The 27,893-nt window shown below is 33.9% G+C and overlaps 1 protein-coding gene across 6 annotated transcripts in view; it reads left to right on the forward strand.

Moving 5' to 3' along the window:
- LOC110445408 (cytochrome P450 3A28-like) overlaps positions 1–27,893 on the forward strand; it is a 127,064-nt gene that overhangs the window by 84,393 nt on the left and 14,778 nt on the right. For 4 of the 6 annotated variants that reach the window (XM_021490007.1, XM_021490005.1, XM_021490009.1 and 1 more), the window contains 6 exons: positions 6,475–6,589; positions 8,260–8,322; positions 9,140–9,853; positions 14,530–14,626; positions 25,869–25,921; positions 27,324–27,420. In XM_021490007.1, the coding sequence (XP_021345682.1) occupies positions 9,801–9,853; positions 14,530–14,626; positions 25,869–25,921; positions 27,324–27,420 (300 nt within the window). In that variant the 5' untranslated portion in view covers positions 6,475–6,589; positions 8,260–8,322; positions 9,140–9,800. Of the gene's footprint in view, positions 1–6,474; positions 6,590–6,849; positions 6,992–8,259; positions 8,323–9,139; positions 9,854–14,529; positions 14,627–25,868; positions 25,922–27,323; positions 27,421–27,893 lie in introns of those variants that run through there. The other 2 variants (XM_021490008.1, XM_021490010.1) reach the window with 2 other exon arrangements.

The following is a 27,893-nucleotide window of genomic DNA, read 5'->3' on the forward strand; positions in this document are numbered from 1 at the left end:
CACATTTACGATATTGTGACGTGCGGCCTTGAGCGTTGTGTGTATGAACAGTGTATAATGTTGTATTATAGTAATCCGTCGTAACGTTACAGTGGTAACCTCATTAACCGGTGCCGCGGCGATGTTACGGGGAAGTTACAATTACACTGATAATAATCTGGTGTTCATCATATACAATGTACAAATAATATTTTAAACGGGGATTACGATTTGTTTGATCACATACATCATAAGATGAATGACTTTGACCGAATTTGTGCCAACAAACGATCAGAAAAGAGCGACGTCATTGCATTGTTCCCTGTGACGTCACAGTTGGTGTGGTTAAAGCAACTAACGATATTATCGTCATACTACTATAAATGGTACGAAGAATTAAAAATGGGAATGAAGAAGAATCAAGATTTTCTGCAGCATATTACTCATTAGTCGCCTCTCTCTCATTCCACTCTAAACCCCTTCTTACATCGACGCTACAGAATGATCTGAAATTAACTCATTCACCCCTGAAATTTCACAATAAACTGTTCCAACATTTGAATCGGAAGGGTTAAAATTTGTCTTCAGTTCCTTGTAGCGAGGAGATTTTCTACAAAGCTTATTTTGTCCGAGGTTTCTTAATTTAACTTTAAGAGTTAAGCTAACAAACCTCTGGCAAAATAAGCTTTGTAGAACATCTCCTCGCTACCAAGAACTCGTTTCATCAAGTATTATCAGCCTAATCAATCATTAAAGATATTTCCGATTTTTTCAAACTCAAAGCATAATAAAGAGTGCTATCTGGATGATTAGCTGATAGTGATCATTTTGATTCCAAGAACTTGGCTTTCATATTTAATTTTAATAAACGTGAAGAAATATCGATTTCAAGGCTGTTGATAGCACCGAATCGTGTTGTAAGGAACCACACCTCTCATCATTACGACGGAGATAACTTCATTACCAACATTTAATCATCGTTGATGGCCCAGGGTGACGTGGCGATAACACTGTCCCTCGTTCATTGATGTTTATAAAAACCATTTGCACATTTCATGAAAACAGGTTTATAAACCTGAACTAGGGGTTTATCGCTTTTAGTGAAATGCAAGGACACAGAAGCTGAGCGACACCTATGTACAGGAGATTATAATACAATAATTAGATATGACTGCAGGTATAATCCTGGAGAGGGCTATGGGGCCATTGGCCCCTCAACAATGAAATTGACCCCTCCATGTTCCAATTTTCTTTAAATTTTACATAGAATGGCCCCTCTTAATTTTGATATTGGCTAAAATTTGCTGAAATGGCCCGGTGCTCTAAAATGTTTCTATTGTTACTAAGGCTTTGTTGTCCTACATAAGTTAGTACTACCCCGGCTCTCACTTTGAGGGCTGACATTATTTGGATTTGACCATGAAGTAGATTTTTTGTTTGTTTGTTTTGTGTTTACGTCCAATTAACAACTATAATCATTTAAGGACGTGCCAGGTTTTGGTGATGGTTGAAAGCCGGATTTCCCGGAGAAAAAGCACCGACCTACGGCCAGTACCTGGTGGCTGACCCACGGAGGCCTCAAACCCGCGACCCACTGGTGGGGGGCAAGTGGTAGCCGAATGTCGGACGCCTTTACCACTTGGCCACCGCGGCCCCGTCTTGACGTACATGTAGAATGACCACTTTTTCAGAAAAAAATCAAGCATGCCAGCTATTCCAAATAACGAGAACGTTTTTAGAAAAATGGATGTCGCTGACAATATTCATGTTTACGATTTTTTTCTTGGGGTTTCTCCGTTTTTCTCAATGACATCTCTGTATGTTGACATTGCGGTGGCCGAATGACTAGCCCTCTACGACCGGGTACCACAGGTCAGTGTTTTTTCTCGGGGTAGTCTGATTTTGCTACCACCAAGACCTGACACAACCTTAAATGACTATAGCTGTTAATAGGACGTAAAACACAAACCAGACAAAGTGTTGACATTATATTTTATATACACATATAAATTTGAATTGTACTTGTTAGATTATTAAACCCGAAAAGAAATAAATTTGCCAAAAAACCTAGCGCGACTGTCTGTATACAAATTGTAGTTCGCGTCCTGGTTAACAGACAAATAAAATACACAGAAAAGCAAACTTTTATAAAATTTTCAAATCTAACTACAAAATCATGGGTTGTATTATATCTACTCAGACAAATTGGTAAAGGAATGACGTCAATCGAGATACATGATGTCTGGACACATGAGTTCAACGTCAACTCACTTTGTGAAGCACTAAAAATTACACGTTGTAGTAAAATATTGCCATGTAATGGAACAATAACTAACTAAATAAACAGCAAGATTACCGGACAGTAGAGCAGAAGTATGTAGTTAATAGCTTAACGCTGGCGTAGGTGAAAAAATTGCACATCAGGCAATATTCCTTTTTTCTACTCATAATTGTTGAGCATTTAAATAATTGAACAAAGCTTATGAACATGAATTGAAGATTGAACAATTACTTTGGCATTTAATTTGTCTCACAATTCTCTCCTAAGGATTTGGAAAAGCACATGTCTATTGTCAGTGTAATTGATTGTTCTCGTGTGCTGTATATATTACCATATTGTATAGGTACATATGCGCGTTTTACCTTCATCTGTAAACTATTCATGCTAATACCCAGTCTTCAACAAAACCGTCCTGTTTTCAATTTCGTGTATCCACTCTATTCGTAAAGTGAAATCGACGAAAAGATCTACCATGTCTATCGCTAACAAGAGAGAAACCCAAACCTATATCCGGTACAACAATGTACCACATCGTCAATACATCAGGAAACATCGGAGCTTAATGTAGATATAAAGCAATGTACCATATCCTTAGTAGCTCATAGTAACATGGCGGGTGGTGTCAATAACGAGAAGACGCTTCTATTCCGGAACACCTAGTCTTTTTTTCCTTCTAAAATCCACAGTCTCCATGTGAATCATTCCTTTGTTACCGTATTGTGCTCTAGTTTTTCAGTTCGAACTACGACTTTTATTAACCAGTCTTTAGAACTAAAGAGAACGTGCTTGTGTTTATTGCAAACTTGAACCTCTTTTTAGCAATTCTTGTGTCATGATTTGTTTAGCAAGCTGCCATCGAGTTACATTTTGTACTCTTAATTGAGCAATAAATGCGGAGTTGAATATTTGCTTGAGTCAGTTATTCCAGAGAGTGTAGACCGGTGCGTTGGTGGGGGTATTACAACCAAGGTCGCACACTTACTCTGTGTTGTATCATTATTTCCCCGTCGCTGACTAACAGTAGCAAACTTTGGCGTGTACACCAGTTAAATATGGCTGTAGCAGCTTAGTGCCACGTCAACGGAAATATAAAAATCTTTGATGTTTTGTATTAAAATTGGAAATGGTAATCCCAACAATTCTTGGATTCAAAATAATTTCCCTTAGTTAATAAACAAGACAAGACTAAATATTCCGCTAGGTGTGCCTCAGGTCAGTAAGGAAACGTGTCGTTACGCTGGATGAAGCTATTACTTTCTGATACACAAGTTCCCGTGGGCAGCAATCCTGATTTATCCTCTAATGGTGTTTAATGGTGGTGAACTGCCGTTAAGAAGAGTGATTTTTTGACGTCATTAGTTTCGACAGTGTTAGGTCTTATATCAGAATTGTTATGATTTACTAAGAAAGTCATTGCTCTTAACAACACTATATCAAATGTACGGGTTTGCCCTTTTTAAAGGTAAAAGACCCACATATATCTGCTTATAATTATAAAACAAATACTTATGTAAAATAATACTTACCAGTTGACCTTATTTTTAAAACAATTATCATAATCGTCATATATTAATCATATTATATTTCTTTTTCACTCCTACAATTTTCTGGCTCCTGAAATTGTTCTTCGCGTCGGCTGTGGAATTTGCATTGTTTCTTTGTGTTGGTGCTGTGCATTTTATATCTCACCTGAAACATAATTTTAATTATCTATATATTTTATTTTTTAACGTCTAAATTACTTATGTTTGTTTTATGTGTCAATATGTTTATGAATATTGAAAAGTCATTTCAACATATTAATTAGTGCTTTAATCATAAATTGAAATAGATTACATGTATAGGAAATTATTGAAAGTTCAAACCTATCCACAATATGTATTGTGATATGTATATCACATGTCATATGTTTACTGAATAAATAGTGTTTAATTAAATATGGGTCATGAATTTTAAACTCCGTCCGCATTAAAGTTGATATAATTATCAAGTATTAGCTTTTCCCCTGTTCTTTATCTTTTAAATGAAATAAATATTGTAAAATAATGATCATGGAACAAATTAAAAAATACAATCAATCAAATTTATTGTAATGTCAGGCCAAGATTTAATCTATACATGAATATTTAAGTACTTCTAAAATTGTTTTAAAAGTCCGAGAAATTTTGTTGCCTATTTGCATAAATTTAAGTTCTAATTGTTCTGAATGTTTAATAATGTCTTAATAAAACTAAAATAAAACCTTATCTCTTACAGTAATACAATAGTGGTGTTTAGAACAGAAATGTTTTAAACAACATTTACACGCAGTAAAGTCTTGTAATGTAGTCCATTATTTAGAATAAACCATTTGTAAACAGACATATTTTTTATGAAAAAAATATACATTATATTTGCTTCAATTTATTCTCTGTGATACGTTGTTATGTTTAAATGGCGAACTTCGTTAGCATTATATATACCATAAGCTTGTTTAGAAATAGTACTACAATTAACTCAAAGTACCACAGGTCTATGCGATAGCAGTACTAAAACTAAAATATACTCACACCTATTTTCTTTTCATGGTAGTGATAACTGTCAATTGTTTTGTCTGATGTTTCTGAATCTAACCATCTCTAAAGTCATTTCTGTTGCATATGTATTTTTTCTATCTTACTCTCACTGTTCAGCAGGTCTTTGTGAAAACATGTTTTGAAACTTAAATATACTCACACATATTTTCATTTTATAGTAGTGACAATTTTCATATACTGGTCTAATGTAGTTGAATCCAACCATCTCTAAAGTCAGTTCTGTTGTAAATTTATTGTTGCGTTTCACTTTCAGTGTCGAGATATAACAGCGTTGGGTATCTCACAAGACGATAAAATCGTTATGTACGAGCCGTTTGTAGAACCTGATACTGTTAAGACTTATGAGCTCCGCCTCGGTAGAGTCTACTTTTATTCCTGTAACGGTCGTTCAAGAGACGTAAATTTAAATTTATTTTAGAATATGTTCTGTATCTGCCATTTAAAAAAAACCAGTACACTGTTTAATATTCACAAATAAATACGGTATAAGGAAACGCATTTAAACTTTATTATGCGGAAAGAAAAAAGGTAAATATTTACTACACCATATGGATATTTTATTCGCCATAGACTGATAAGTGCTACAAAACAATGGAAATCCACGTGTAAAATATTCCAAAACCTATGTAGATATGCAGATCAGGGATGTCTATACAATCCTTTGCTACCTTCCAAATTTGGCACTTTTGGCTTCAATTGATTATTAACTCTAGCAGTTCATGTAAAACCTGCCAGAAATAATAAAGAAAAAAGAAAAAAAGAAAAAAAAAACTATCTGAGTATTCTATAATGATTGCTTGTTCATCATGTTTTCCACGGTTGAATACTGTTATACCTTCCCTGGATCTGTGATGAAACACATCATCACAGAGAGTTTAACGCAGGACACGCACGAAACACTTACCCTTTTAAAGAATAGGATTTTCCATCCGTCTAATGTATTGGTCCACTGCTTCTTGTTCTCTCAATGATGTTTTTTTTTCAAAAGTCATGGTAAAAATATTTATTCACTAGTTAAATTAAAAACAAATAAATGGAGACAGAAATGATTTGAAAATCATTCTGTTATATATTCAAGGACATATCACTTTTATCTTTCTTCTACTCGTCGGCTCGGTTTGATTGATATAAGAGGCCAGAAATGTGCAAATATCAGTTGTTATGGTCAGTTTCCTCTCACACGATGTCGTTATGGTCAAGTTGGTCAGACTGGTCAGTCTCTCCTCCTGTAGAACCTAACTATAATCTCACCAACATCACGTCATGATAACCCAATATTTGTCCTTGTACATTTCATTATGATGGCGAACCGCTGCCATATGACCATATTCGCCTGGTCAGTCATTTGTAAACAAAACAAGTACATTGCTTAAGTCTTATATCAATATCTATAAATAGATAATGGAACGTCTGCACGGGTTTTTCATACCTTTTTTGAAAGTGTAACGCGTAACCTACAAGCGTTACTTATCTTATCATTTGTTGGCTTAATGCGGCTTTGTGGTGCCCTAAAAGTTTAATTGCAGCACTAACACATCAAATATATTAACAAAAACATTGCATAGATATGTGTGTAGTTTTGTGAATACGTGAATTCTGTTTTGTCCGTTATTTAGTTCATATATCTGTGTTCTACAGGGCCACGACAGGTACCCAGGGGTCAGTTGTCACGAGTATCAAGGCCTGCAGCCATTACCACTGTCCACTAGACGACGTTGGTCAGTTCTGACCTGAGGAAACAGATCAACGCTAGGTATCTAAGCATTATCATCTTAACATAATTTATTAAAAATCACCCCTATAAATACAAAGAATTGGAATTTCTTTTAAAATATTCATAAATAGTTAAAAATATTTGAAAAAAATATGATCATAATAAATTGATCCATATGGGGATGGCTTTATATAATGAAGAAGATCTATTGGAGCGAGCCAGTTTGGGGGATGCTAGCCGATCAGACATCAATCTGTGGTCGGGAAACAGTTCAAGGCCAGCACTTATAGTATTGATTGGGTCGGAACAGTAGTCCAGGAAAGCATAGCAATTCGGAAAGAGACTTGGAATAGAGTTAGGGAACAGAGGAGACGGGAGCATGTCTCTCCTCCTCATGGAGAGAACAGGACTTTCCTGACCTAAACACACTTTCTTAAAAAAGTAATATATATATATATACGCATGAGTGTGAAATTCAAGTGTGGCGTTTCGAAACAGATATCATTTTTCGGATTGCCTGGATGATAATGGTTAGAATGTTGATATAATCCATGGGATATATTTGGATGCTCCACAAATGATGATTCAATCTTGAACACGCTATGTGATATCTCGGAATGATCACATTAGTCGTATTCGTGGACTATTCCGTCTTTGTTGTGAAAATCCACGTGTAACAATTGTTTCGTCGGAAAATATTGATTTCATTGTGAAATATTTCGGGTAAAATTGGTTTGAAATATCAGGTTTTTTATTTGTCTGATAGAGACCTTTAGACTTGTCGATAACATGAAATGATGAAAAATAATTTTTCGATTTTCGTGCTATCTAAATTGTGTGAAAAACCTTGTGTAATATTTGCGTACCAATAACTCAATTTGGACTGTTGAGGATATTCAGGTATTATTTCAAAATAAATCCTGTGATGTTTAAATATTTGGTTCGTTCGGCAAACCCGTCTTCAATTGTGTTAACCAATAAAAGATAATTTGGATTATTCGATAAATTCTGGTTAAACTGTCAAAAACTACGCGTGGTATTTTAGCAAAGATATCACCATTGGGATTTTTGGAGAAAATTATATTTTGACTGTGGAAAGCCGGGAGGTATATATCAACTCTATCATTGTTAACAAATTCTAGTTTCGTTGCAAACAATTAATTCGCAAATTATAAAGAAATAACAATATTCAGATTTTCATGGAAACTTTGCTTTAATTCTGATTTGTTTAATCTGAGTGTAAACAGAGTTCAACATAGGAATACTTGGGAAATTCTGTTTTGTGTTTTCGTATTAAAGGAAAACACACCATTTCGATTGAGATTTATATTACAGTAAGGCTTGTTTAACCAATTATAATTGACAGAATGAAATCGACATATTTTGTATTAATTCAAATGTGGAATTGTTTTTGTGAATCTGATTAAGGATGACAACATTTCTGTTGGCATTAACGATCTAAAACCACAACTTTCTCGTCAAATACTTTCCCCGTTGTAGATAATTATGCATATAATTATTTTTGTAAACAATAATTAATTTCTAACAGTTTCGTTAATTGCTTTTCGACCAATTTGATACTGGTGTTTTGGTGCGATTGTTCGTGTATAAATAATGGGAAAAGATCGTTTAGTTATCTCCTTATCAGATGATGTGGTAAACAAATTAGCAAATAAATAACGGAAATCTTTAACAAATTGTGATTCTAGGGAATTTACCATTGAAAGCAAGATTGGAACGATATCTCAGAATACATGATTAATTCTGACAAGGTAGGTCATACAACAAACTCTGACACAAAAAACCATATCGGTAAACATTATGTCGAATGTGATACAGAAGAATAAACATTAGCCTCAATTAAATGTAAGAAATACTTAATGCTGTGTTTGCTGGCCATCAACAATTGGAACAGTGAAGGGTGCCTAGTGCTAGGTATATCAGTGTGTCTGTAGTATTATGATATGTGTTCGCTGCATGCCTCTGTCAATTGGAGTGTATAATATTGATATAGAAATGGAAACATTTGGAAATTTAAGTTAAACAAGTGTTCAGGTGGTAATGGCAGAGCTCACGAACGTTCGACAAACAATGGTACCAGTGTAGGCCCAGCTTACCTGTGTGTGTGTGTGTGTGTGATCACCTGTATGAGTGAGGTGTGTATTGGCCCGCCCACTATCTCTTGTCTACTCAGGTACAGGGCAATTAACGGGGGCACTATTACACCAATCAGGAAACATCTAGCATGTACCTCAATGTTACAACCAAATACAGCTCTTATACACACAAACTTGGACACGAGTTCGGCATTATTTTCCTATTCTCAACTATATCAGTTCATTTCTGATCGTTGTGAATTTAAGGAAGCTAAGGAACTGTAACTAGCATTCTCACAAGTTCTTCAGTTTTTCAAGTTTGAAGTTTGTGGAATTCTGGACATTTATCAAACTTCAGCATTTAATGAACGTTGTTGAATTTTAAAAACTTACGGACTTTAAATCTATTACTTAAGCATTTCATGAAAACAATTTAAAAAAGATTTTTTTGCATTTTTGTGCTTTTGTTATTTCAAGAAATTATTTATTTAAGGTTGAGAAGAGCAAAATCATCTGTTTCCAAGAAAGTGATTGGAACTCTAAAACGACTCATCCGGGGAAACCTTTAGGATTTGATCATCAACAAGGGTTCATCCAATGAGAAAGGAAGGATTTATCCGAAACACTCAGCAACATAATACAAGATTGTTCTACAGAAAAAAATAGCTCTTGAAAGACAAAGCAAGTTACTTCAACTGAACAACTCGACAAAAAAATACATAAGGGCATAATCATCGTGACAAGACTCACCGTAGTGTGTAACGTTATACTCCCGAATTTGTATATAATCAAGATCTGACACTTGTATCGACACCAGCACTGATAAAATACACTGTTATAACGCACGTGCGTCTATTAGTGGTCATCTGTTAGCCCAGTATTGGTCAACTAGTGGTCATTACATCCATTGGTTCGATATTTGTACTGCACGCTCTCGAGCGTACCACCGTCCGCACGTGCTGACGTCCTATATCTAACTGAACTGTGAAGCAGTGCTCGTATACATCGGGAAAAACCGCCAGCCACCGCCCCTATATCAACGGGGTATTGTCAGACCCGGGACATTCTCTCCTATACAACAGGCGACTCCACACCTGTACACCAACACCTGGGATCTACTTGTTCACCTGAAGTATACCTGCATACCTGACACCATGGGTGTTGTTGCACTGTCACTTGTTTTGGTTGCGCTTGTTCTGCTATACAGGTAAGTCAACACTGTTAGAGTGGCTGATGTTATTTATTTTGCTGATATATTTATAAACGACAGGTTGTAATAGCTCGTATCTTTTGAACACATGAATGTATCACATGTTTTAATTATTTGTTTATATAAACATATCTTGTAAACACTCAACAGTCCTTTTAGCGTTATATTTTGTAAAGGTAAATAAGAAATCAAATATAATTTGTTCACATTTTGTATATATCATGTAAAGTAATAAAATGCATTCAAATATTATTTTATTTAAAGGTAAATAACATTAAACTAATATATATAATACTGTTTATAACTTTCTTATCAATTTTTCATGAATTATAACTTAATTTTGTTTAAATGTAAACGATTATTTAAAAAAGATTTTTAGGTAATACATACCAGCTCTTCTGTTTTAGTGTTCAATTGGGGATATTAATATTCTATAGATATAATTTTTATATTCAGGGACCTCCTCATTTCATAAAATCGTTCAACAAGACAGTACCAGTTAACTTTGGTAGTCAGTAGTGTTAAATACAATAGACCTTAAGATAGTAAAGCTCCTTCTTAAAATATCAGATTATCAAAAAAACTAACAAATGCTTTCTTATATATAATAATTCTTATAAATATTATATATTGATATAAAATGCATCGTCATAATTACAATCGTACTAAGTATAAGTAAAGATATGTATATAAAAATGTAAAACCTTCTTCTTTAGCTTGTTAAAGTATACAAAGTCATTTAAGTGAAACTTACACCAGGTATTGTCTGTGCTGACTGTAGGATCAACCTAATACTATAGCCGTGCTTTACAATAACCTGGTGTATAGCGATCCTGTGATCAGTTACAGGTAGTTTAGAATATTTTGAATTGTTTACATATTTAAAGCTTACCTGCGGAGCGTGTCTATGTTATAGAGCCATTCAGAAGTGTGTTGTAAACAGATGTTACGATACACCTGTAGCTGCACAGTGTAATATTATTTTGTCAGGTAGGTCCTAAATATTACTGTAATCACCACCAGGTAGACACAGGTTAACAATCAAAGATGTAAAACATGAATTTGTTAAAGGTTAATGTTTAAGTTAGGTCTTCACTTTTCTTTCTTCAATTCATGAACAGTATGGATGATGAAAGATGTCATTTTCGTATTAAACAGTCATGCGCCGTTGATTTTCACTTTGAATCCGGGCTTGTTTTATTATTAAAAAACATATTCTTGGTAATACAAAACATATAGTAAATATGGAGAATCAAAAAGGATCAATTGTAATTTATATAGTTAATGTCAATAAATGAAATTTTTTGATAAGATATATCTTTTATAAAAACGACAAAAAATAAACACAACTCTTTTTCTCAAATCTGCATACCGTATTGCTAGTTAGAATGGCAGTGTTCTGACCGCGTGGATGCTTTTCAATAAAATCAAGATTAATCTTAGTAGACCCAACATCAATTACAAGATGTAAATTTTCACCTTTTCTGATTTTAGGGTAAAAAAATATGAGAAATTGCATTGAAACGATCGTTGAGCTCTTTTTCCCTTATTTTTAATGACTCAGCCAATCGCATGTTTTTTATGTGGTTTTTTTTACTCAATAATCTCTTTTCTTTTTGTTTCAATTTTGTCTTTTCCTTGTGTTGTCGTATTGGATGTTTTACCGTTGTGTGTTGACGCTGTGGTATACTTTTGTCTTTGTTTGTTGACCCTCTACTATATCTTTTGGTTTGTTGTTTTGACGCTATTGTATATTGTTTTGCTATTCTATACGACCCCTACTTAACAGGACTATATCTATGTTAAAACGTTTCCGGTTGTAGGCGACTTCCGGTGTTGATACTAAACGTTTAATCGCACGATCCGGTTATTATCAATGAGGTGTGACGTTAATCTATGCTGATCTGCCGTGTGAACATTGGTATAACCCTACAAAAACACTTCAGACTTAAACGCAGGATGCTTCGCTGACTAAGATAGCGGTTTTAGTGAACATGTGTGTTTAAGTGGTAGTCGAAACAAAAGTAAAGCAGAAAAACACTAAATATATTCTATTGTAAATATTGTTTATTTGATGGCGACCACATGTGAGATGAGTCCTTGACTCCGTGTGGTATCGAATTTAGATAAAGTGTATTTTTAAGCGTCAAGAAATAACGACAAAACTTTAAATAAATGTCGGTACCAAAACAACCCAACAGGAATTAGGTCCCATCATGAATGTTCACGGTAAAAATACCAGAGAGTTCATTATAGAGTTAATAAAATATTGTAACAATTCAATGCTGGAGCTTTTAACGATAACTCATTTGAAATTGTGAAAAAAGTATGTGACCTGTTTGTACTAACTTTCTATCAATATATATCTATATATAGGCAAAAAACAATAAGCTATATATATAGAACAGGGCGCAGATGTATAAAGCTAAATTATTAACACTTTCTTTATAATTATAAAACCTGAAAGCAAAATCAAATATGGTCTGTGATTTACTATTGTCAATGTTAGACAGTTTTCAAAAACAATCGAATATAGTTTAATTATAGATTGTAGTATAATGTATTATAGAGCTAGTCTTGGATCCAGTAAAAAAAGTTGGTGTCACTTATCTGTATTGTCGTTTGTTTGTATTACCTTCGGAATGTCAAGCGATAATGGTATCAGTGTCCAGGTGTACTACAAACTCACGCGGACTGCCTTATTCTTACAACCTCCTAATAATACAACGAAAGTTCACGAGGCTAATCATGTATTAGGGTAAAGGTGCACACCATGTGCCCCACTGACCAACATAGTACAACTAAAGTACAATAAAGTCACGACCAGCCATTAGGATTTAAATAGATGGACAAACCAATCCTTTACTTAATCGATAGGTTTACCGAAAGAAAACTTATTTAAAACGTGGAAAAGAGTTAATTTCGTTATCAAAATAATATATTAAAAAAAAAAAAAAATGATATAATTAACAAATTTATGTTTTTTATAGATTATTGAAACCATTTGTTATTCTATTAATAGAATAAACCAGGCCCAAACGAGTGTAAGATATCTTGGTATAGGTCAGTAACATAATTGTTAATGAAATATTCACCCCATTAAACTGCCTCAAACACCGTTATACTATCTGTTAAACTATTAATAAAAATCCTGTGCTGGCGTTATTAGGGATTTACCTTCTGGGCCCAGTTGTTCAAAAGGTGATTAGCTTAATCAGTGATTAGCACAAATCTTAATTTTCGTGTATCTTTAAAACAAGACCATTGAATTAGTGACAACTTTCAAGATAGCAAATATTTAGTACAGTGATTTTACATGCAAAATTGTGAGATTTTACCTGGTATATTGACGAAATTATTAATGGTTGAAAAATGTCGTTATACAGTGATTAAGCTAGTCACCTTTTGAAAAACTGGGCCCTGAAATACATATAGTTAACATGGATATATTTCAGATAACCAGATTGTGTAATATTCGTTCAGGGGTAAATCATACACAGTATTTAAAAGTACAGACCATACACGTTCACTTCCTTTGTCCTTGGGATGCATTTAATGTAAACTTTGTTTTAAACATTTAATTTGAAATTATTTTTTTGCATAAATACAGTGTAATAATAATATTAATATAAACTTTGTCGTGTTTAAATTCGGTTCGAATAGAATAAGACCGGTGTACGTTTTACACCATTGAATGAGGATAAAATAAAAAAAATATGCAAAACATATCCTAGGAGATCATTTCAGCTAGTTTAAGAAGATATACGAGAGTCGGGGGATGAATACTAATATTTCATCACTGATATTATATCTAAATATCTACACGAATGATATAGAGTATAAAGAATACACATACTGATAAACAAAGTAGGATGTGTAACGTAGAAACTACAGGACAAAATGTGTAGAATTTTGGAATTTTAGAATCAGTCTTTCGTTAGTTACAGATACCATACTTTACGATTAATATCATTATTTTACTCCTCAAACCATTATATCGCAAAAATACGTTTAACAAAATCAAATAAAGCAAGAGAAGAGTTCGGATAAGGATAGTGTAATATAAGCATATATTAGTCTTTAACCAGTTAAAAAAAATATAGTCTATGTCAGTGATTCATTTAGTCAGCTATGTGATATATATGAAAGGAAGGCGTTTCCTCTCATAAGCTATTGAAACAAACATGAATTACAAGTAAACTATATAACTGAACACTACAAGAATGATTTAGAAAGATACTTGTATCAAATGTTCTGATTTCTGGGTCAAAATTGCATACATTTCGCAAAACTCGTTGCGAACATTTAATTATTTAGAGCCGTAAAACATAGACGACACGTTATTGCCAGAAATATATGTTTTATGTGAAAAATAGTGTTTTACTTAGAATGACGATATACTTCATTATGTAGCTAAATACATCAGCATCACAAAGGAATGAAATCGTAATATATATACAATAAATAAAGGTAACTAGACGACAGGTTTAATAAAATATAACATATTTAACTTTATGTCATAATTTACCTGAATATTTAGACAATCAAAGCAATATCGTAGATTTTCTTGCACCTCCTATGATCCAGAATAATTTGAAATTTTGCGTATTGTACATAATTATATTTTGCTGCCGTTCGTTTTAAAGATTCATTTTTCTTTTAATCTTTTCCAGGTATCTACAGAAACTCTACTCTGTGTTTGAGAGAATTAACCTGCCTGGGCCTAAACCGAAATGGGTCATAGGAAACTTGAAGGAATTCAAGGATCGGGTAAGCAAAAATCAAATATTTATTGTTGTAATTTCAAGAATATTTTCACAAAATCTCATTTTTGAATCGAGATTTTAACTACATCCAATAGAAAGATAAAAATGTACTTACACATTAAATTTGTCACACACAACTCATGCATAGAAACTCGTTTAAATTTCCACTGAATTCCGGAAACAATCATTTTGAATGTGTTGACAAACGACTTCTATATTACATCCTTTTTTCTGAATAACATTTTGGTGAATACTAAAACTACGGCACAAGAAAAATCTTACCTTATTAACAAACATGTCGTATACTAAAAAAATATTACAGGATTCCGACAAGTACTGCCATGTTTGCATTATGCATTTCCAACACCAAACACACAGCAATAATAACACTAAGTGACGCGCACATGTGTGCTTTGTCCTATTTGAGTCTTAGCCATAGTTATTTATAATCAGTCTTTCGTTTTCCTTGAGCAATTTAAAAAAAGAACCTTTATACATAAACGATAGCATATATCCGCCTTATGAAATCATATCCTAGTAACACCATATTGCATCCTCATGTTTTCCAACTGTACACGTGTATATCCCAAAGTTCGTGCCTCATGGGCTTGGTATGGCATGAAAGGTATCGCTACAACTAAAAGAAACGTAGGTAGTATTTAGCATACGTTTTTGATTGTACAATTTAACTTAATACATTTTTCTAAGATTGATACTTAAATGTGACATTAGCGCATAAAATGTGCCTCTTTCAACATATATTATATTTACGAATCATTCCCCAGACCATTGTGTATTTTCTACCAATATCTTATATACAGGATTTTAGTAGCAAAACATATTCTGCTCAAATTATCGGGTACATGTGTGACTCGTAGTTATAAACATAACTAAGCTTAACATGCCAGCTACCAAAATTATTAAGAAGAAATTAAAAACACCGTATTACGCAATCGTCCTAATTTTGTTATCAAAATTTATAATTCTCTAATATCTCACATTCGGAATTCAAATTTTCTTCAGTTTCTTACTTCAGTTACCCATTTTAATTTTATCGTTTTATAAATATATTACTTTAAATCAATACCATCCGTGCTTTACATGCATAAACAAACATTACATCAACACACAAATACGTGCTTTGCTTATATTTATATATCAATATATCTATATGTATTACAAACACGTGATACATACTATTTATTTATACAAATATCTTATAAAACGGGATAGCAACAAGATACATTTTATTTGATCGAACTAAAATTTATTTCTAAACAGGAGTGCTTAAGCTTTAATTTTAGAGGAAATCATACTTATCTGTTGTCGCTGTGATATTTTTTCTATTTTACCTTACGAAACCAACGCCCAGATTTAACGTGTAACCTAAAATCAAAAACAATTCTGTTTGCGGTTGTACCTACTCATGCATCAACCATTGTGGTGTCTTTGACGTAAGGTGTATTTAAATACCTCTTATCTACCTACAGGACAAACTTACACAGACCGCAAATCCTGCAGCAACAAATAATTAACAAAAATGACAATATTACAACTGACATTTAACCCAACAACACACCAACAAACAAAGGGGGAACGTCTGCAGTTCCGGTTTCGTAGAGTGACGTTACCGGAACATGCGATTTATGTTTTGCATTTACGTACTAATGTCTTATTCATAATCCTTAATCATTAATCAAAAACGTTTTTCTTACATATCATACTTTAAATTGTATTTTTAACGTAGGTTGGTATAAACATAAATTCATGTTGCTTTGCTTATATCCATCGTAGAGGGTGACGACGACGAGCCCCAAAAAACCAAATAACACAAATTATACCTGAACAAACGAAAGACTGATTCATTAATGTTTAAATATTTATCTTTTCGCAAAAGCTAATGTGTCCATTAATGAAAGAGGTCATTTTAATGGTAAACATTTTCTCCCCAGAAAGACAATTTACACCACAAAATCAGTAGAAGAAATATAATTTTGTCTGATATCCTTGAGTCACCTTTATGATATCCAGTGTAGTACAGCAGACCTAAGAAACATTATTTCAGACAAGTACACTTAACATTTATTACCCAAATACTAGTACAAAGTGATACGGGAGACAACATTGAGTCGTTGTTATAAAAACTGTCGTTAAACACTTACGGTTTGTTTTATGTATATAAGAGGTTAATTTCAGTTGTACACACATTCATTCTAGGGTATATAATCGTGCTTGAGGGACATATTACTGGTACTGGGGCAGGTCTCGTTAATACGGTCACATGGACACTGACAATAAGATATTGATCCGCCAGGAGGTGAATTATAATTCATATATTTACATCCATGGACTCAGTGGCTGAAGGCCTGTTCAGCTTAATGTAGAAATTATTTGATATAAAATAAATATAATATATCTTGCCTAGTATCATTGTTGAAAATAATTTAATTTGAAACTTTAAATATATCACTTAAGATTGAAAATTATAGACTTAAATGCATTAAAATAATATATTGTTAAGGAAAGCTATTTTAAAATGGTCAAGTTTACAAATAATAAAGATGATGAATATTTGGTCAACAGGCCCTTGTGATAAGTAAATATTTTAATGGGCGGGGTCGTTCTAGTCTTCGACATGGAAACAGTGGGCCAAAACACAGTAATACATTATACCTCTAATGGCCGCTGTTGCGCGTCATTGCACGTGTTCGGACGTAGCATGACCACACAAGAGCATCATTATACCTGCTATCAGACCGGACAATACACCCCTTAAACGAACTTAGTCCAAAAATAACTTTTAAATGGAATATTTAGAAAAAGATATGATATTTTTACAAGAAACGGCGCAAACGTAGCTAACTTATCATAATATCCATATCGGATATAACAGTCAACACGTTTATTCTTATGTGTCCATTCTCTTCATCATTCGCTGCATCTATGGTGAAATAATCTGTGTAAACCTGTTCAAAAGTACATTCACTTTAGAAAAGAACCGCTGTACGAAAGTAAGACTGCACTTTTAAATCAAATGTACTCAAAGTTTAAAATTCAATACTTTAATATTGCAATTATAACCTGTAAATTGTGTATAATATCATGTACTATTCAGGAATCATAACATATAAGCACAAAGGACGGGACCAATCATCATCAGTTCCATCACAAACAACCAATAATTAATTCTTTATGGTTTTAAGTCAACCCGGAGTACAGGTCATATAACGGCGGGTGTCAAGTTAGACGTCACGGTCAAGGTAACAAAAGAGGAGAGAAATGAAGGTCTCTTCAATACCAAGCAGATGACTCAAAAGAACGCTCCCAGGGGGGCCACGTATTATTGAATATTCTTTAACAATGTAAACAAATACATGATGACCGATAAAGGCCTCCAAATATCCAATCCATAGCGCCATTTGCACTTTTAAGATAACTCTTTATTTACTGGACAATGAATTATTTTAAGTAAACACGCGCAACCTACATTGTGAAAAGGGCACTTCAAGTTCAGTATGGGGCTTGATGTTATTAAATCTATTTTGTAAATTATTGTATGTTTTATAACTACTTGACCAAATGTAAGACGAGTCGTTGAATCAACTTTGTCATCAAGGATAAATACATACTATGATTATTATTTTATAATCAACAATAAATAACGATAATAATTCATCTAAGTAAACAGCCGTTGAATTCAAAACTATCCTGAATGTATCCATGTGACCTTCATAACTCCGAAGCCATGTGTTCTGGATTTTTTATGTGAACAATTATTATTGAAACGAAACGGTTCACTAATGACCAACGACTTAACGCTTATCCCAATCAGGTCGTATTTATCGTATTATTTTCAGTACTCCAATGCGGTGCTATTTTCATTTATTACGATCGGTGTTACGATTCATTATCAATGATCGGTGATAATAGTTATCGGTGATAGTTTTAAATCTATGAATTGGTTAATGCTTTAAAGATATCTTCAACTATAAATCGTTGATATTTTTCAAGACATGAAACAGTCATATCGTATTTAACTAACTTTACTCAGTCAGTTTTCATCATCTATAAATCGGGGATGTATTCAATATCTAGGAATTGCTGATAATTTCACTACCTGTGGGTCGTGATATTACTATTACTATTAATAGGTGATATTTTTTCATAATAAAAATGTATCCTGCAATACAAAATAAACCCTACCGTAACGGTCATATACCTGCAAATATTGAAAAACAAAAGAAAAGTATTTAAAAGAAATAAGATTTAGGGATTAATACGCTAATGGAGCTTGGTTCAACTTGGTTTTGTACTTTAAGTGAATATTTATCCCACACAAACACACATGGTCTACACTGATTGAGGTGACCGCAGTAGGCTCGGACATGCTCACAGGGGTGTGGCTAAAAGTACAAATAACATTAGCGTACTTCTATAGCGGAACGTTTACACCTGTGTACAGGTGCGGACCAGGTAAGACACAGGTAAGGGACCAGGTGTACTTTAGCTGACTGACCTTTACCTCTATTTCTATTGTAATGATAACACTTACGAGTTTACACGCTGGTTTATGGTCTTGAAAACAGACATTTCCACTTATCTCTAAAAGTGCTATGCAAATTTTTACGGTAATAATTTCTTGTTTGATTCCGAAAACAAAGGTCGTTTTTGAAATGCCATTCGTGCGCTACGTACATGACTTTCATAAAGATTGTGTACATGTACTTTTTTTTCAAGAAATACTCGACAAAAGTGCAAAGACATGTTCCCAGCCCCATCAAACCTCGAGATTATACTTGAAGGGTTGTACAATACAGAGTATTGCAATGTATAAAACATATAAACAGCAATATTCCTTGTAACCCAGTTTCGCTTGTAAGTTATGTATCTTTATAAATAATGAATAAATTCTAATACATAAATCATATTAAATAAGACATTGTTAGTTTTTGAAATGTTCTAGCTACTGTGATTTATATCCTATATACGTCAACATACACGTGTACTATTAAACTGACATTCATTTAATCTCTTCAGTAGGCTAATAAAGTGTGTTCTATCTTGACCAAACATATACTCAATCTTTTAAATCTCGATAACAGTCAACATACACGTGTACTGTCACAAGTACCTTGGTAAAATCTCTTTAAATGACATTAATCGTTTACGAGTCTTGTTAATATCGATTTATTGGTGCTTTTTAAAACAAATTCGGAGAGATGATTTATCCGAATAAATGACATGATAATCGTCTTTTATTTTTAATTTGATGTTTCCGTTTCCTATTGTATTCTTTCGTATTAACCTTTTTATTTTTCCCTTCAGTTTAGACGCTTCAGTACGTTACTAACACATATATTACATGCTTATTTTAACTGGTCATTAAATAACCTTAGTTCCTTGATATACGGAGCTCGGTTAAAAAGGGGTAAAATGTATGTTGATCTCGTGACTATACATGTAATGTCAAATACTACACCACAGCGCTAGCATACAAATACAAAATTGTAACTCAAAGCTGAATCGCAATGACGTCGACAGGAACCGTGGAGAAACCAAATCGAATTCAAAAATAATGTGAGCTCAAAACATACTAAAGACGCGTAAACTGGACTATTAGATTTGTTATAGGGTTAACCGTCAAGTCAGGACAAGCATGAAGGTCGAAAATAATCTAAGATATTATGATACAAATTATAACGCGACTTCAAAATCGGTAAAACTAGGGCAAAATATGATAAAGGAAATATTGACATATCGACGCTTACAACAGTACGGAGATAATAGGTTCAGGAGTTTCGGAAGGGTTAGCGTCTTCTTATTCATCGACGGTACCCGCCATGTTAGTCAAAGTCAAATGCAAATAATGACACATCCTCACGTGAACCTGTCTTTAACGATGGCGTCACTCAAACATTATAGTTTGAAATTAGGTAATACTTTCATTACTACTATTATATATCATGGGATTGGAATCTCATTACAGATGTAATAAAGGCAATCGTAATTTCTGTTTTTATCAAATTAGTCAAACATTTCATGTGAAAGGCGTTAAAATTATCAAAATATCACAACGTATCAGATTCAGAAAAGATAAATTATTGGAATCTATTGAAATGAGGTTTTTAGATCGATGGTATTGTCCGTAAACTATCCATTAATGATTTAATTGGTTCATAATATGTCGTTGATATAGACTTAACCAACACAATGTCTACTTAAATGGAAAATGTTCTTTCAGTTAATAGAGTTTATTGTACATTTATAAATTAAACATACAGGTTGGGGATCGAATTTCCTCCCTCGTGATAGATAACAAACCTATCGTGACAACGATCGTGTTTGACATTCCAACACGTACTCTGACACCAAGCAAGTAGCTGATATCCGTCATTATAAGATATAATAAGTAGAATCTTTACCTATTATATCACAATCAGAGAAACTTAACCCAAAGTGTATTACATTGTACCAGCTTTATCTAACACAGTAAAATCGTAATCTGACTTTATTTTCTGAAATCTTTTAAAGTGATGTCGTAACATTATCTTGTTTAGATTCAAAATAATTTCTATGGGATCCATGACTCTGAAATACCTATCTTAACGCATAAAGATTTAAAAAATGTAATTGATTTTTTTTCTACGAGTGACATGAAGCTGACGAGACGTGGTAAAACATGGACCGTTCTAATGGTAGGATAAGGTATTCTGTACAATACGTGTTAATTTACCGACCATTATAACTGGCCTGTCTATCTTCACAATCTTTTGTCGGTCGTATCACATACCTTTCGTGCCACAAATACCTAATTGAAAATAAGATAATATCAAGACTAATTTCTTCAACGACTTACTATCTGATATCTGTCTGCCTCAATACTTAGAATGTTTTACGGGTTTATTACTATTATTATTTTTTAGCAAATATATATAGGTGGCGCGTCATAGACATTAAGAAACAATACAAGCATGATACCTTCTATTTCGTGAATTCCTTATCAATAGTGCAAATAACCTAGGTCGAGGTTCCATTACATATGATTGTTATGATATGAACATACAGTGATTTTAATGAAAACCACTTGGAAAGTAAGAAAGTAAGAAATACCTTTATCAAAAGGATTTCGTAATTTACCTTGCAATGTAAAATTCCACTTATTGTTCAACATCAAATAAGACTAAAAGAACAACACCACTTGTTTTGCATATAGTCATGAAAGTATAACATTGTTATATGTGACGTCATAAATGTTTGTTTTCATAAACAGTATATATAGGAAAGTATTTGATGATTTTTTTTTTTGACTTGAGAATCATAATATAAAATATAACAAAATGCATTATATATCGCCATGCCAAAGCTTTGAAGATTGTTAACAGTGAGCTAGAAGTATGGTTACAGTTACCGACTGGTGAGACACTATGGTACTGGTTGTGTTAACAGTGAGCTAGAAGTATGGTTACAGTTACCGACTGGTGAGACACTATGGTACTGGTTGTGTTAACAGTGAGCTAGAAGTATGGTTACAGTTACCGACTGGTGAGACACTATGGTACTGGTTGTGTTAACAGTGAGCTAGAAGTATGGTTACAGTTACCGACTGGTGAGACACTATGGTACTGGTTGTGTTAACAGTGAGCTAGAAGTATGGTTACAGTTACCGACTGGTGAGACACTATGGTACTGGTTGTGTTAACAGTGAGCTAGAAGTATGGTTACAGTTACCGACTGGTGAGACACTATGGTACTGGTTGTGTTAACAGTGAGCTAGAAGTATGGTTACAGTTACCGACTGGTGAGACACTATGGTACTGGTTGTGTTAACAGTGAGCTAGAAGTATGGTTACAGTTACCGACTGGTGAGACACTATGGTACTGGTTGTGTTAACAGTGAGCTAGAAGTATGGTTACAGTTACCGACTGGTGAGACACTATGGTACTGGTTGTGTTAACAGTGAGCTAGAAGTATGGTTACAGTTACCGACTGGTGAGACACTATGGTACTGGTTGTGTTAACAGTGAGCTAGAAGTATGGTTACAGTTACCGACTGGTGAGACACTATGGTACTGGTTGTGTTAACAGTGAGCTAGAAGTATGGTTACAGTTACCGACTGGTGAGACACTATGGTACTGGTTGTGTTAACAGTGAGCTAGAAGTATGGTTACAGTTACCGACTGGTGAGACACTATGGTACTGGTTGTGTTAACAGTGAGCTAGAAGTATGGTTACAGTTACCGACTGGTGAGACACTATGGTACTGGTTGTGTTAACAGTGAGCTAGAAGTATGGTTACAGTTACCGACTGGTGAGACACTATGGTACTGGTTGTGTTAACAGTGAGCTAGAAGTATGGTTACAGTTACCGACTGGTGAGACACTATGGTACTGGTTGTGTTAACAGTGAGCTAGAAGTATGGTTACAGTTACCGACTGGTGAGACACTATGGTACTGGTTGTGTTAACAGTGAGCTAGAAGTATGGTTACAGTTACCGACTGGTGAGACACTATGGTACTGGTTGTGTTAACAGTGAGCTAGAAGTATGGTTACAGTTACCGACTGGTGAGACACTATGGTACTGGTTGTGTTAACAGTGAGCTAGAAGTATGGTTACAGTTACCGACTGGTGAGACACTATGGTACTGGTTGTGTTAACAGTGAGCTAGAAGTATGGTTACAGTTACCGACTGGTGAGACACTATGGTACTGGTTGTGTTAACAGTGAGCTAGAAGTATGGTTACAGTTACCGACTGGTGAGACACTATGGTACTGGTTGTGTTAACAGTGAGCTAGAAGTATGGTTACAGTTACCGACTGGTGAGACACTATGGTACTGGTTGTGTTAACAGTGAGCTAGAAGTATGGTTACAGTTACCGACTGGTGAGACACTATGGTACTGGTTGTGTTAACAGTGAGCTAGAAGTATGGTTACAGTTACCGACTGGTGAGACACTATGGTACTGGTTGTGTTAACAGTGAGCTAGAAGTATGGTTACAGTTACCGACTGGTGAGACACTATGGTACTGGTTGTGTTAACAGTGAGCTAGAAGTATGGTTACAGTTACCGACTGGTGAGACACTATGGTACTGGTTGTGTTAACAGTGAGCTAGAAGTATGGTTACAGTTACCGACTGGTGAGACACTATGGTACTGGTTGTGTTAACAGTGAGCTAGAAGTATGGTTACAGTTACCGACTGGTGAGACACTATGGTACTGGTTGTGTTAACAGTGAGCTAGAAGTATGGTTACAGTTACCGACTGGTGAGACACTATGGTACTGGTTGTGTTAACAGTGAGCTAGAAGTATGGTTACAGTTACCGACTGGTGAAACACTATGGTACGGGTTGGTGCTATGCGTTTTATGCATATAACTTTAAGTTAACATTAAATAGTAGTAGTTATTTTTAAATATAGTATTCGTTTGTTCATTTTCAATAAATAAAATGTCAAAAATCTGAAAATATTAAGCTAACACCGACATAAATAATACTCGTTTTTACACGGTCATCACAACAACATATGTACAAATTCCTATGGTTTGACAGCGAATTAATTACGTTATTTCGTGAAGCTATCATGTAAGTGATACTTTCCGCCGTGAATTGTTCTAGTGCCGGCTATGTCCGGCCTGGTGTACGTGTACCCGTGATGTAATCTCAGTACGATGATTCGGAGAATGTTAGGGATCTGTACCATGCTGTTAACTCCTCCTTTGGTTGTGCTGTCAGGTGTTTTATCAAGTCGAAGCTTTGTTAACTTAACAAGATTAAGCACACATAAGTAGCATACGTTTAAAATCAAACTATTTATATTTCTTATTATACATTGGTGATACAAATTTGTATATTTAGGAGTGAACGCATATTACACGTGATGATTCGAAATTAAATGTGTGTTTAAAGTCATCAAAATGTTCGAGCTACTTTATGTAGTATAAATCTAATTATCTTACTACAAAAGGTAAATCACTGAAATATCAGGTAGGATGACTTAACATACCAGGTTGTTCTTCATTCATTTTTAGTTGATGTCTTATTTTTTATTTTATTTTTTATTTTTTTAGCAAAACGGGAAGTAAAATTTGGATACTTCTTACCAATAGTTCAGGTTAAAACATATTGGATCAGACAATTGGATTGATTTTTAATTCATATTTCGCTTCTAACCGGTCATTAGTTTCGTTAGGTAAATTTTAAATATATAAAATGCTTTGCTTGCAGTTTAGAGATATGGTTTCTGAAATTTTAATCGTTTTATTTTATCGTAGCAAATACATCAAACCTTAATACGTTTAATTACGGTAGATTTTTTCACAAATAAAATACGACCTATCATTAGTGAAACATGAAATTAAATGTACAGTAATGTAAAGAATAAATCTATATATAGAGCGGTTTAATCAATTTAATACAATTTAACAAAATCTGGTCCAAATGATAAGATGTGAATTCCGACATATCTTTACGTTATCGGCCATATTTTAAACTTAGATTAAGATCACGCTATCGGTATCCCCACACAACCACGCCCGTTTCATGCCTGATGGATTCAACCACGCCCTTTCTTCTGTTTATGTTTGTTTAATCCTACGTCATCGTTATCTTCAGATCTTTTACACTGTCAGTGTGTACAAATGTACTTTTCAGAACAGTATATAATTATATCTGTACTTGCGGTCATCCCTGTTGTGTAAAGCAGGAACATAGCCCGCTAATCAATTTAAATACCGCACTTAGAGGATATCAAATAATTGCCCTAGCTTTAGAATTTTTTTGATACAAATTCGGATTTTTTTTATCATAATATAACTAAGCTATTTTAAATAGCATGTGTTTTTACAAAATTCCTAAAAAAACGCCATTTCTTTGCAAATGTTACATCTCATTCTTACTGATGACGCCACAGTGATTGATAGTGCTATCACAATGATTTATGCCACATCATGTCTACTTTTATATATTTAATGGAAATATATTGTTATTGTTTATTTCCTGAAATATACTCAGTTGTCTATCGTCCAATTGGACCAATTTTTTAAAAGTTTAAGTTGTTTCTCTTATTACGATTAAAACAATTAACGAATACTGTTTTCGTGAAATATACTCGGTTGCCTATCTTTCTATGAATCCAAACAATTCAGGCCATGAGTTATTTTAAAATATTAAAAAAACTAACGGATTAAATTAACAGTTCTAAACATATTGTTTATGTTAATGTCATTTTGTTTCCATTTCAGAATCCATTGGAGGTATTCAAGGAGTTCAGAAAGAAATATGGAAAGATCTACGGGTAAGAAAATATCTATATATTACCAGTGTAAGAAAACAAATCGGATTGTAGTATCCCATCTCTTTTAACTGTCACGAGAAAATATAAACATGTTTTTTAGTTGTTTGAAATTGTATGTTGGCTAAAAGAAATTTGTCTTTCGTCCACCTATTCCTTTCGATCTAATTTCAAACACTGTAACTGCAGCAAGCGTAGTCCGAAAATAATTTTAAAATACTTTTCGAAATTTCCACACATAATATTGCTAGGAATTTCTTATATATTTCTGAGAAAAAAGGTAATTCGAAGTTTCTACGCATAAATTACTTTAAATGTGTAGAAACATGGAATAACCTTTTTTCTCTCACAAATATACAAGAAATTCACAGTTATGTTATGTGTGGAAAATTCGAATAACATTTTGTATACTTATGAGAATAAAAGTTTATTCGTAGTTTCTACACATAACATTACTTCAAATTTCTTGTATATTTGAGAAAACAGAGTCCTATCTGTGTTCATGTTAGCTAAACTCACTAAAACCCATTTGGGCCATTTTAAAACGTAATGCTGCGTTATCTGTATGAAACAGTCTAATTGATTACATTACCTTAAAAACCTAATTCTCACTTAAGTGTTGGCACTAGCTAAATCGTTACGTTAACACATGCTGGTAGCAATGGGTACGTACAGTTGGGTGTCCTGGTGGGGAGCGTTTGAGGAATATGTATGTTAATAAGGCCTTTTTTACCTTCAAAGCGAATCAATTAAATCGTACCAAAGACTCACGCTTAAATATGTCTAAGAGCTGGCTCCGATGTCCTGGGAACAGTTCAGTTAGGCGAGGTTCGCTTTAGCTGTCCATACGTGAGCTTACTCAACACATTACCGCTTGTGTGGTACTGTAAAAGGATAAAGTCTTACTCAAACGACTCTGAAATGCTGTACACGATTTTATTTCACACACACAAAAAAAGACAAACAATTAACAGTCTTTTTACAGCAATAAAGACCTCAGTGCAATGCAATCTAGAATTGCCGAAAAAATAACCTTTCACTTACTTAAGTTGTTTTACACACTAACGATAATGTAAAACTACTAAAACAGGAATGTATGAGTCCCTTATTGAATGGTGGAAGCTCCATAGTGGATGTAATATCATAAGCTTCATAGGTATATACATCAATATTACATTTCTAAACAAGATATGTCTATAACAATTAGTATTGCTTTATCGGTTGCCATGCTACCTACTTTAAGTCCTTTTACGTATATGTATATGAATTAGTATCACTTTTCCTGAACGATATCGGAATCGGAACTGCCCTATCAGTTACCCTGGTGTTTACTAGAAACACTTTTATGTTGTGCATCACAACCGAACAGGTTATCTGACCGTATAACTGGTTATACTTATTGCAGGTTCTTCGAAGGTTTTCGCCCTAGCATTGTGGTCAACGACCCCGAAATGACCAAGGAGATACTGGTCAAGCATTTCGACAAGTTCGGCGTCCGACCGGTAGGTGTTTTCTAATATGCCAATGACCAATCAGAACGTCTTGACCGTATATGGTCAACAGAGTCCAACCTTTGACCGTTGTGTAAAGTTCAGTCAACTTAATGACCAGTTAAGGATGTATGCTACATGTACCTTACACATAAGCCCGTGATGTGTATGCAAAAGCGTTCTCCCATCATCTTATAGTTCACAACCTATTGAGTAATATCAAAACCAATAATTAATATAATTTGTCTTTCTAAAATATCCGTGGAAATAGTGAAAGTATCATTAATTCTTCATTTGAAGGATTATTTCATTTTTATGTCCATTTTCATGGGTTGATTTTTTTTATATGAACAGATTTTGTGATTTTATCATTCTTTTAATTGGGTTATGTTGTATAATTTATAGCTGTTAATATTCATTTTATTTGTGGTCACCAAAGATAGCCTGAAATGAAATACCCGACGATTTAAAAAAAAATAATGATA

Source organism: Mizuhopecten yessoensis, unplaced genomic scaffold (assembly GCF_002113885.1).
Source record: "Mizuhopecten yessoensis strain PY_sf001 unplaced genomic scaffold, ASM211388v2 scaffold2275, whole genome shotgun sequence".
NCBI lineage: Eukaryota > Metazoa > Mollusca > Bivalvia > Pectinida > Pectinidae > Mizuhopecten > Mizuhopecten yessoensis.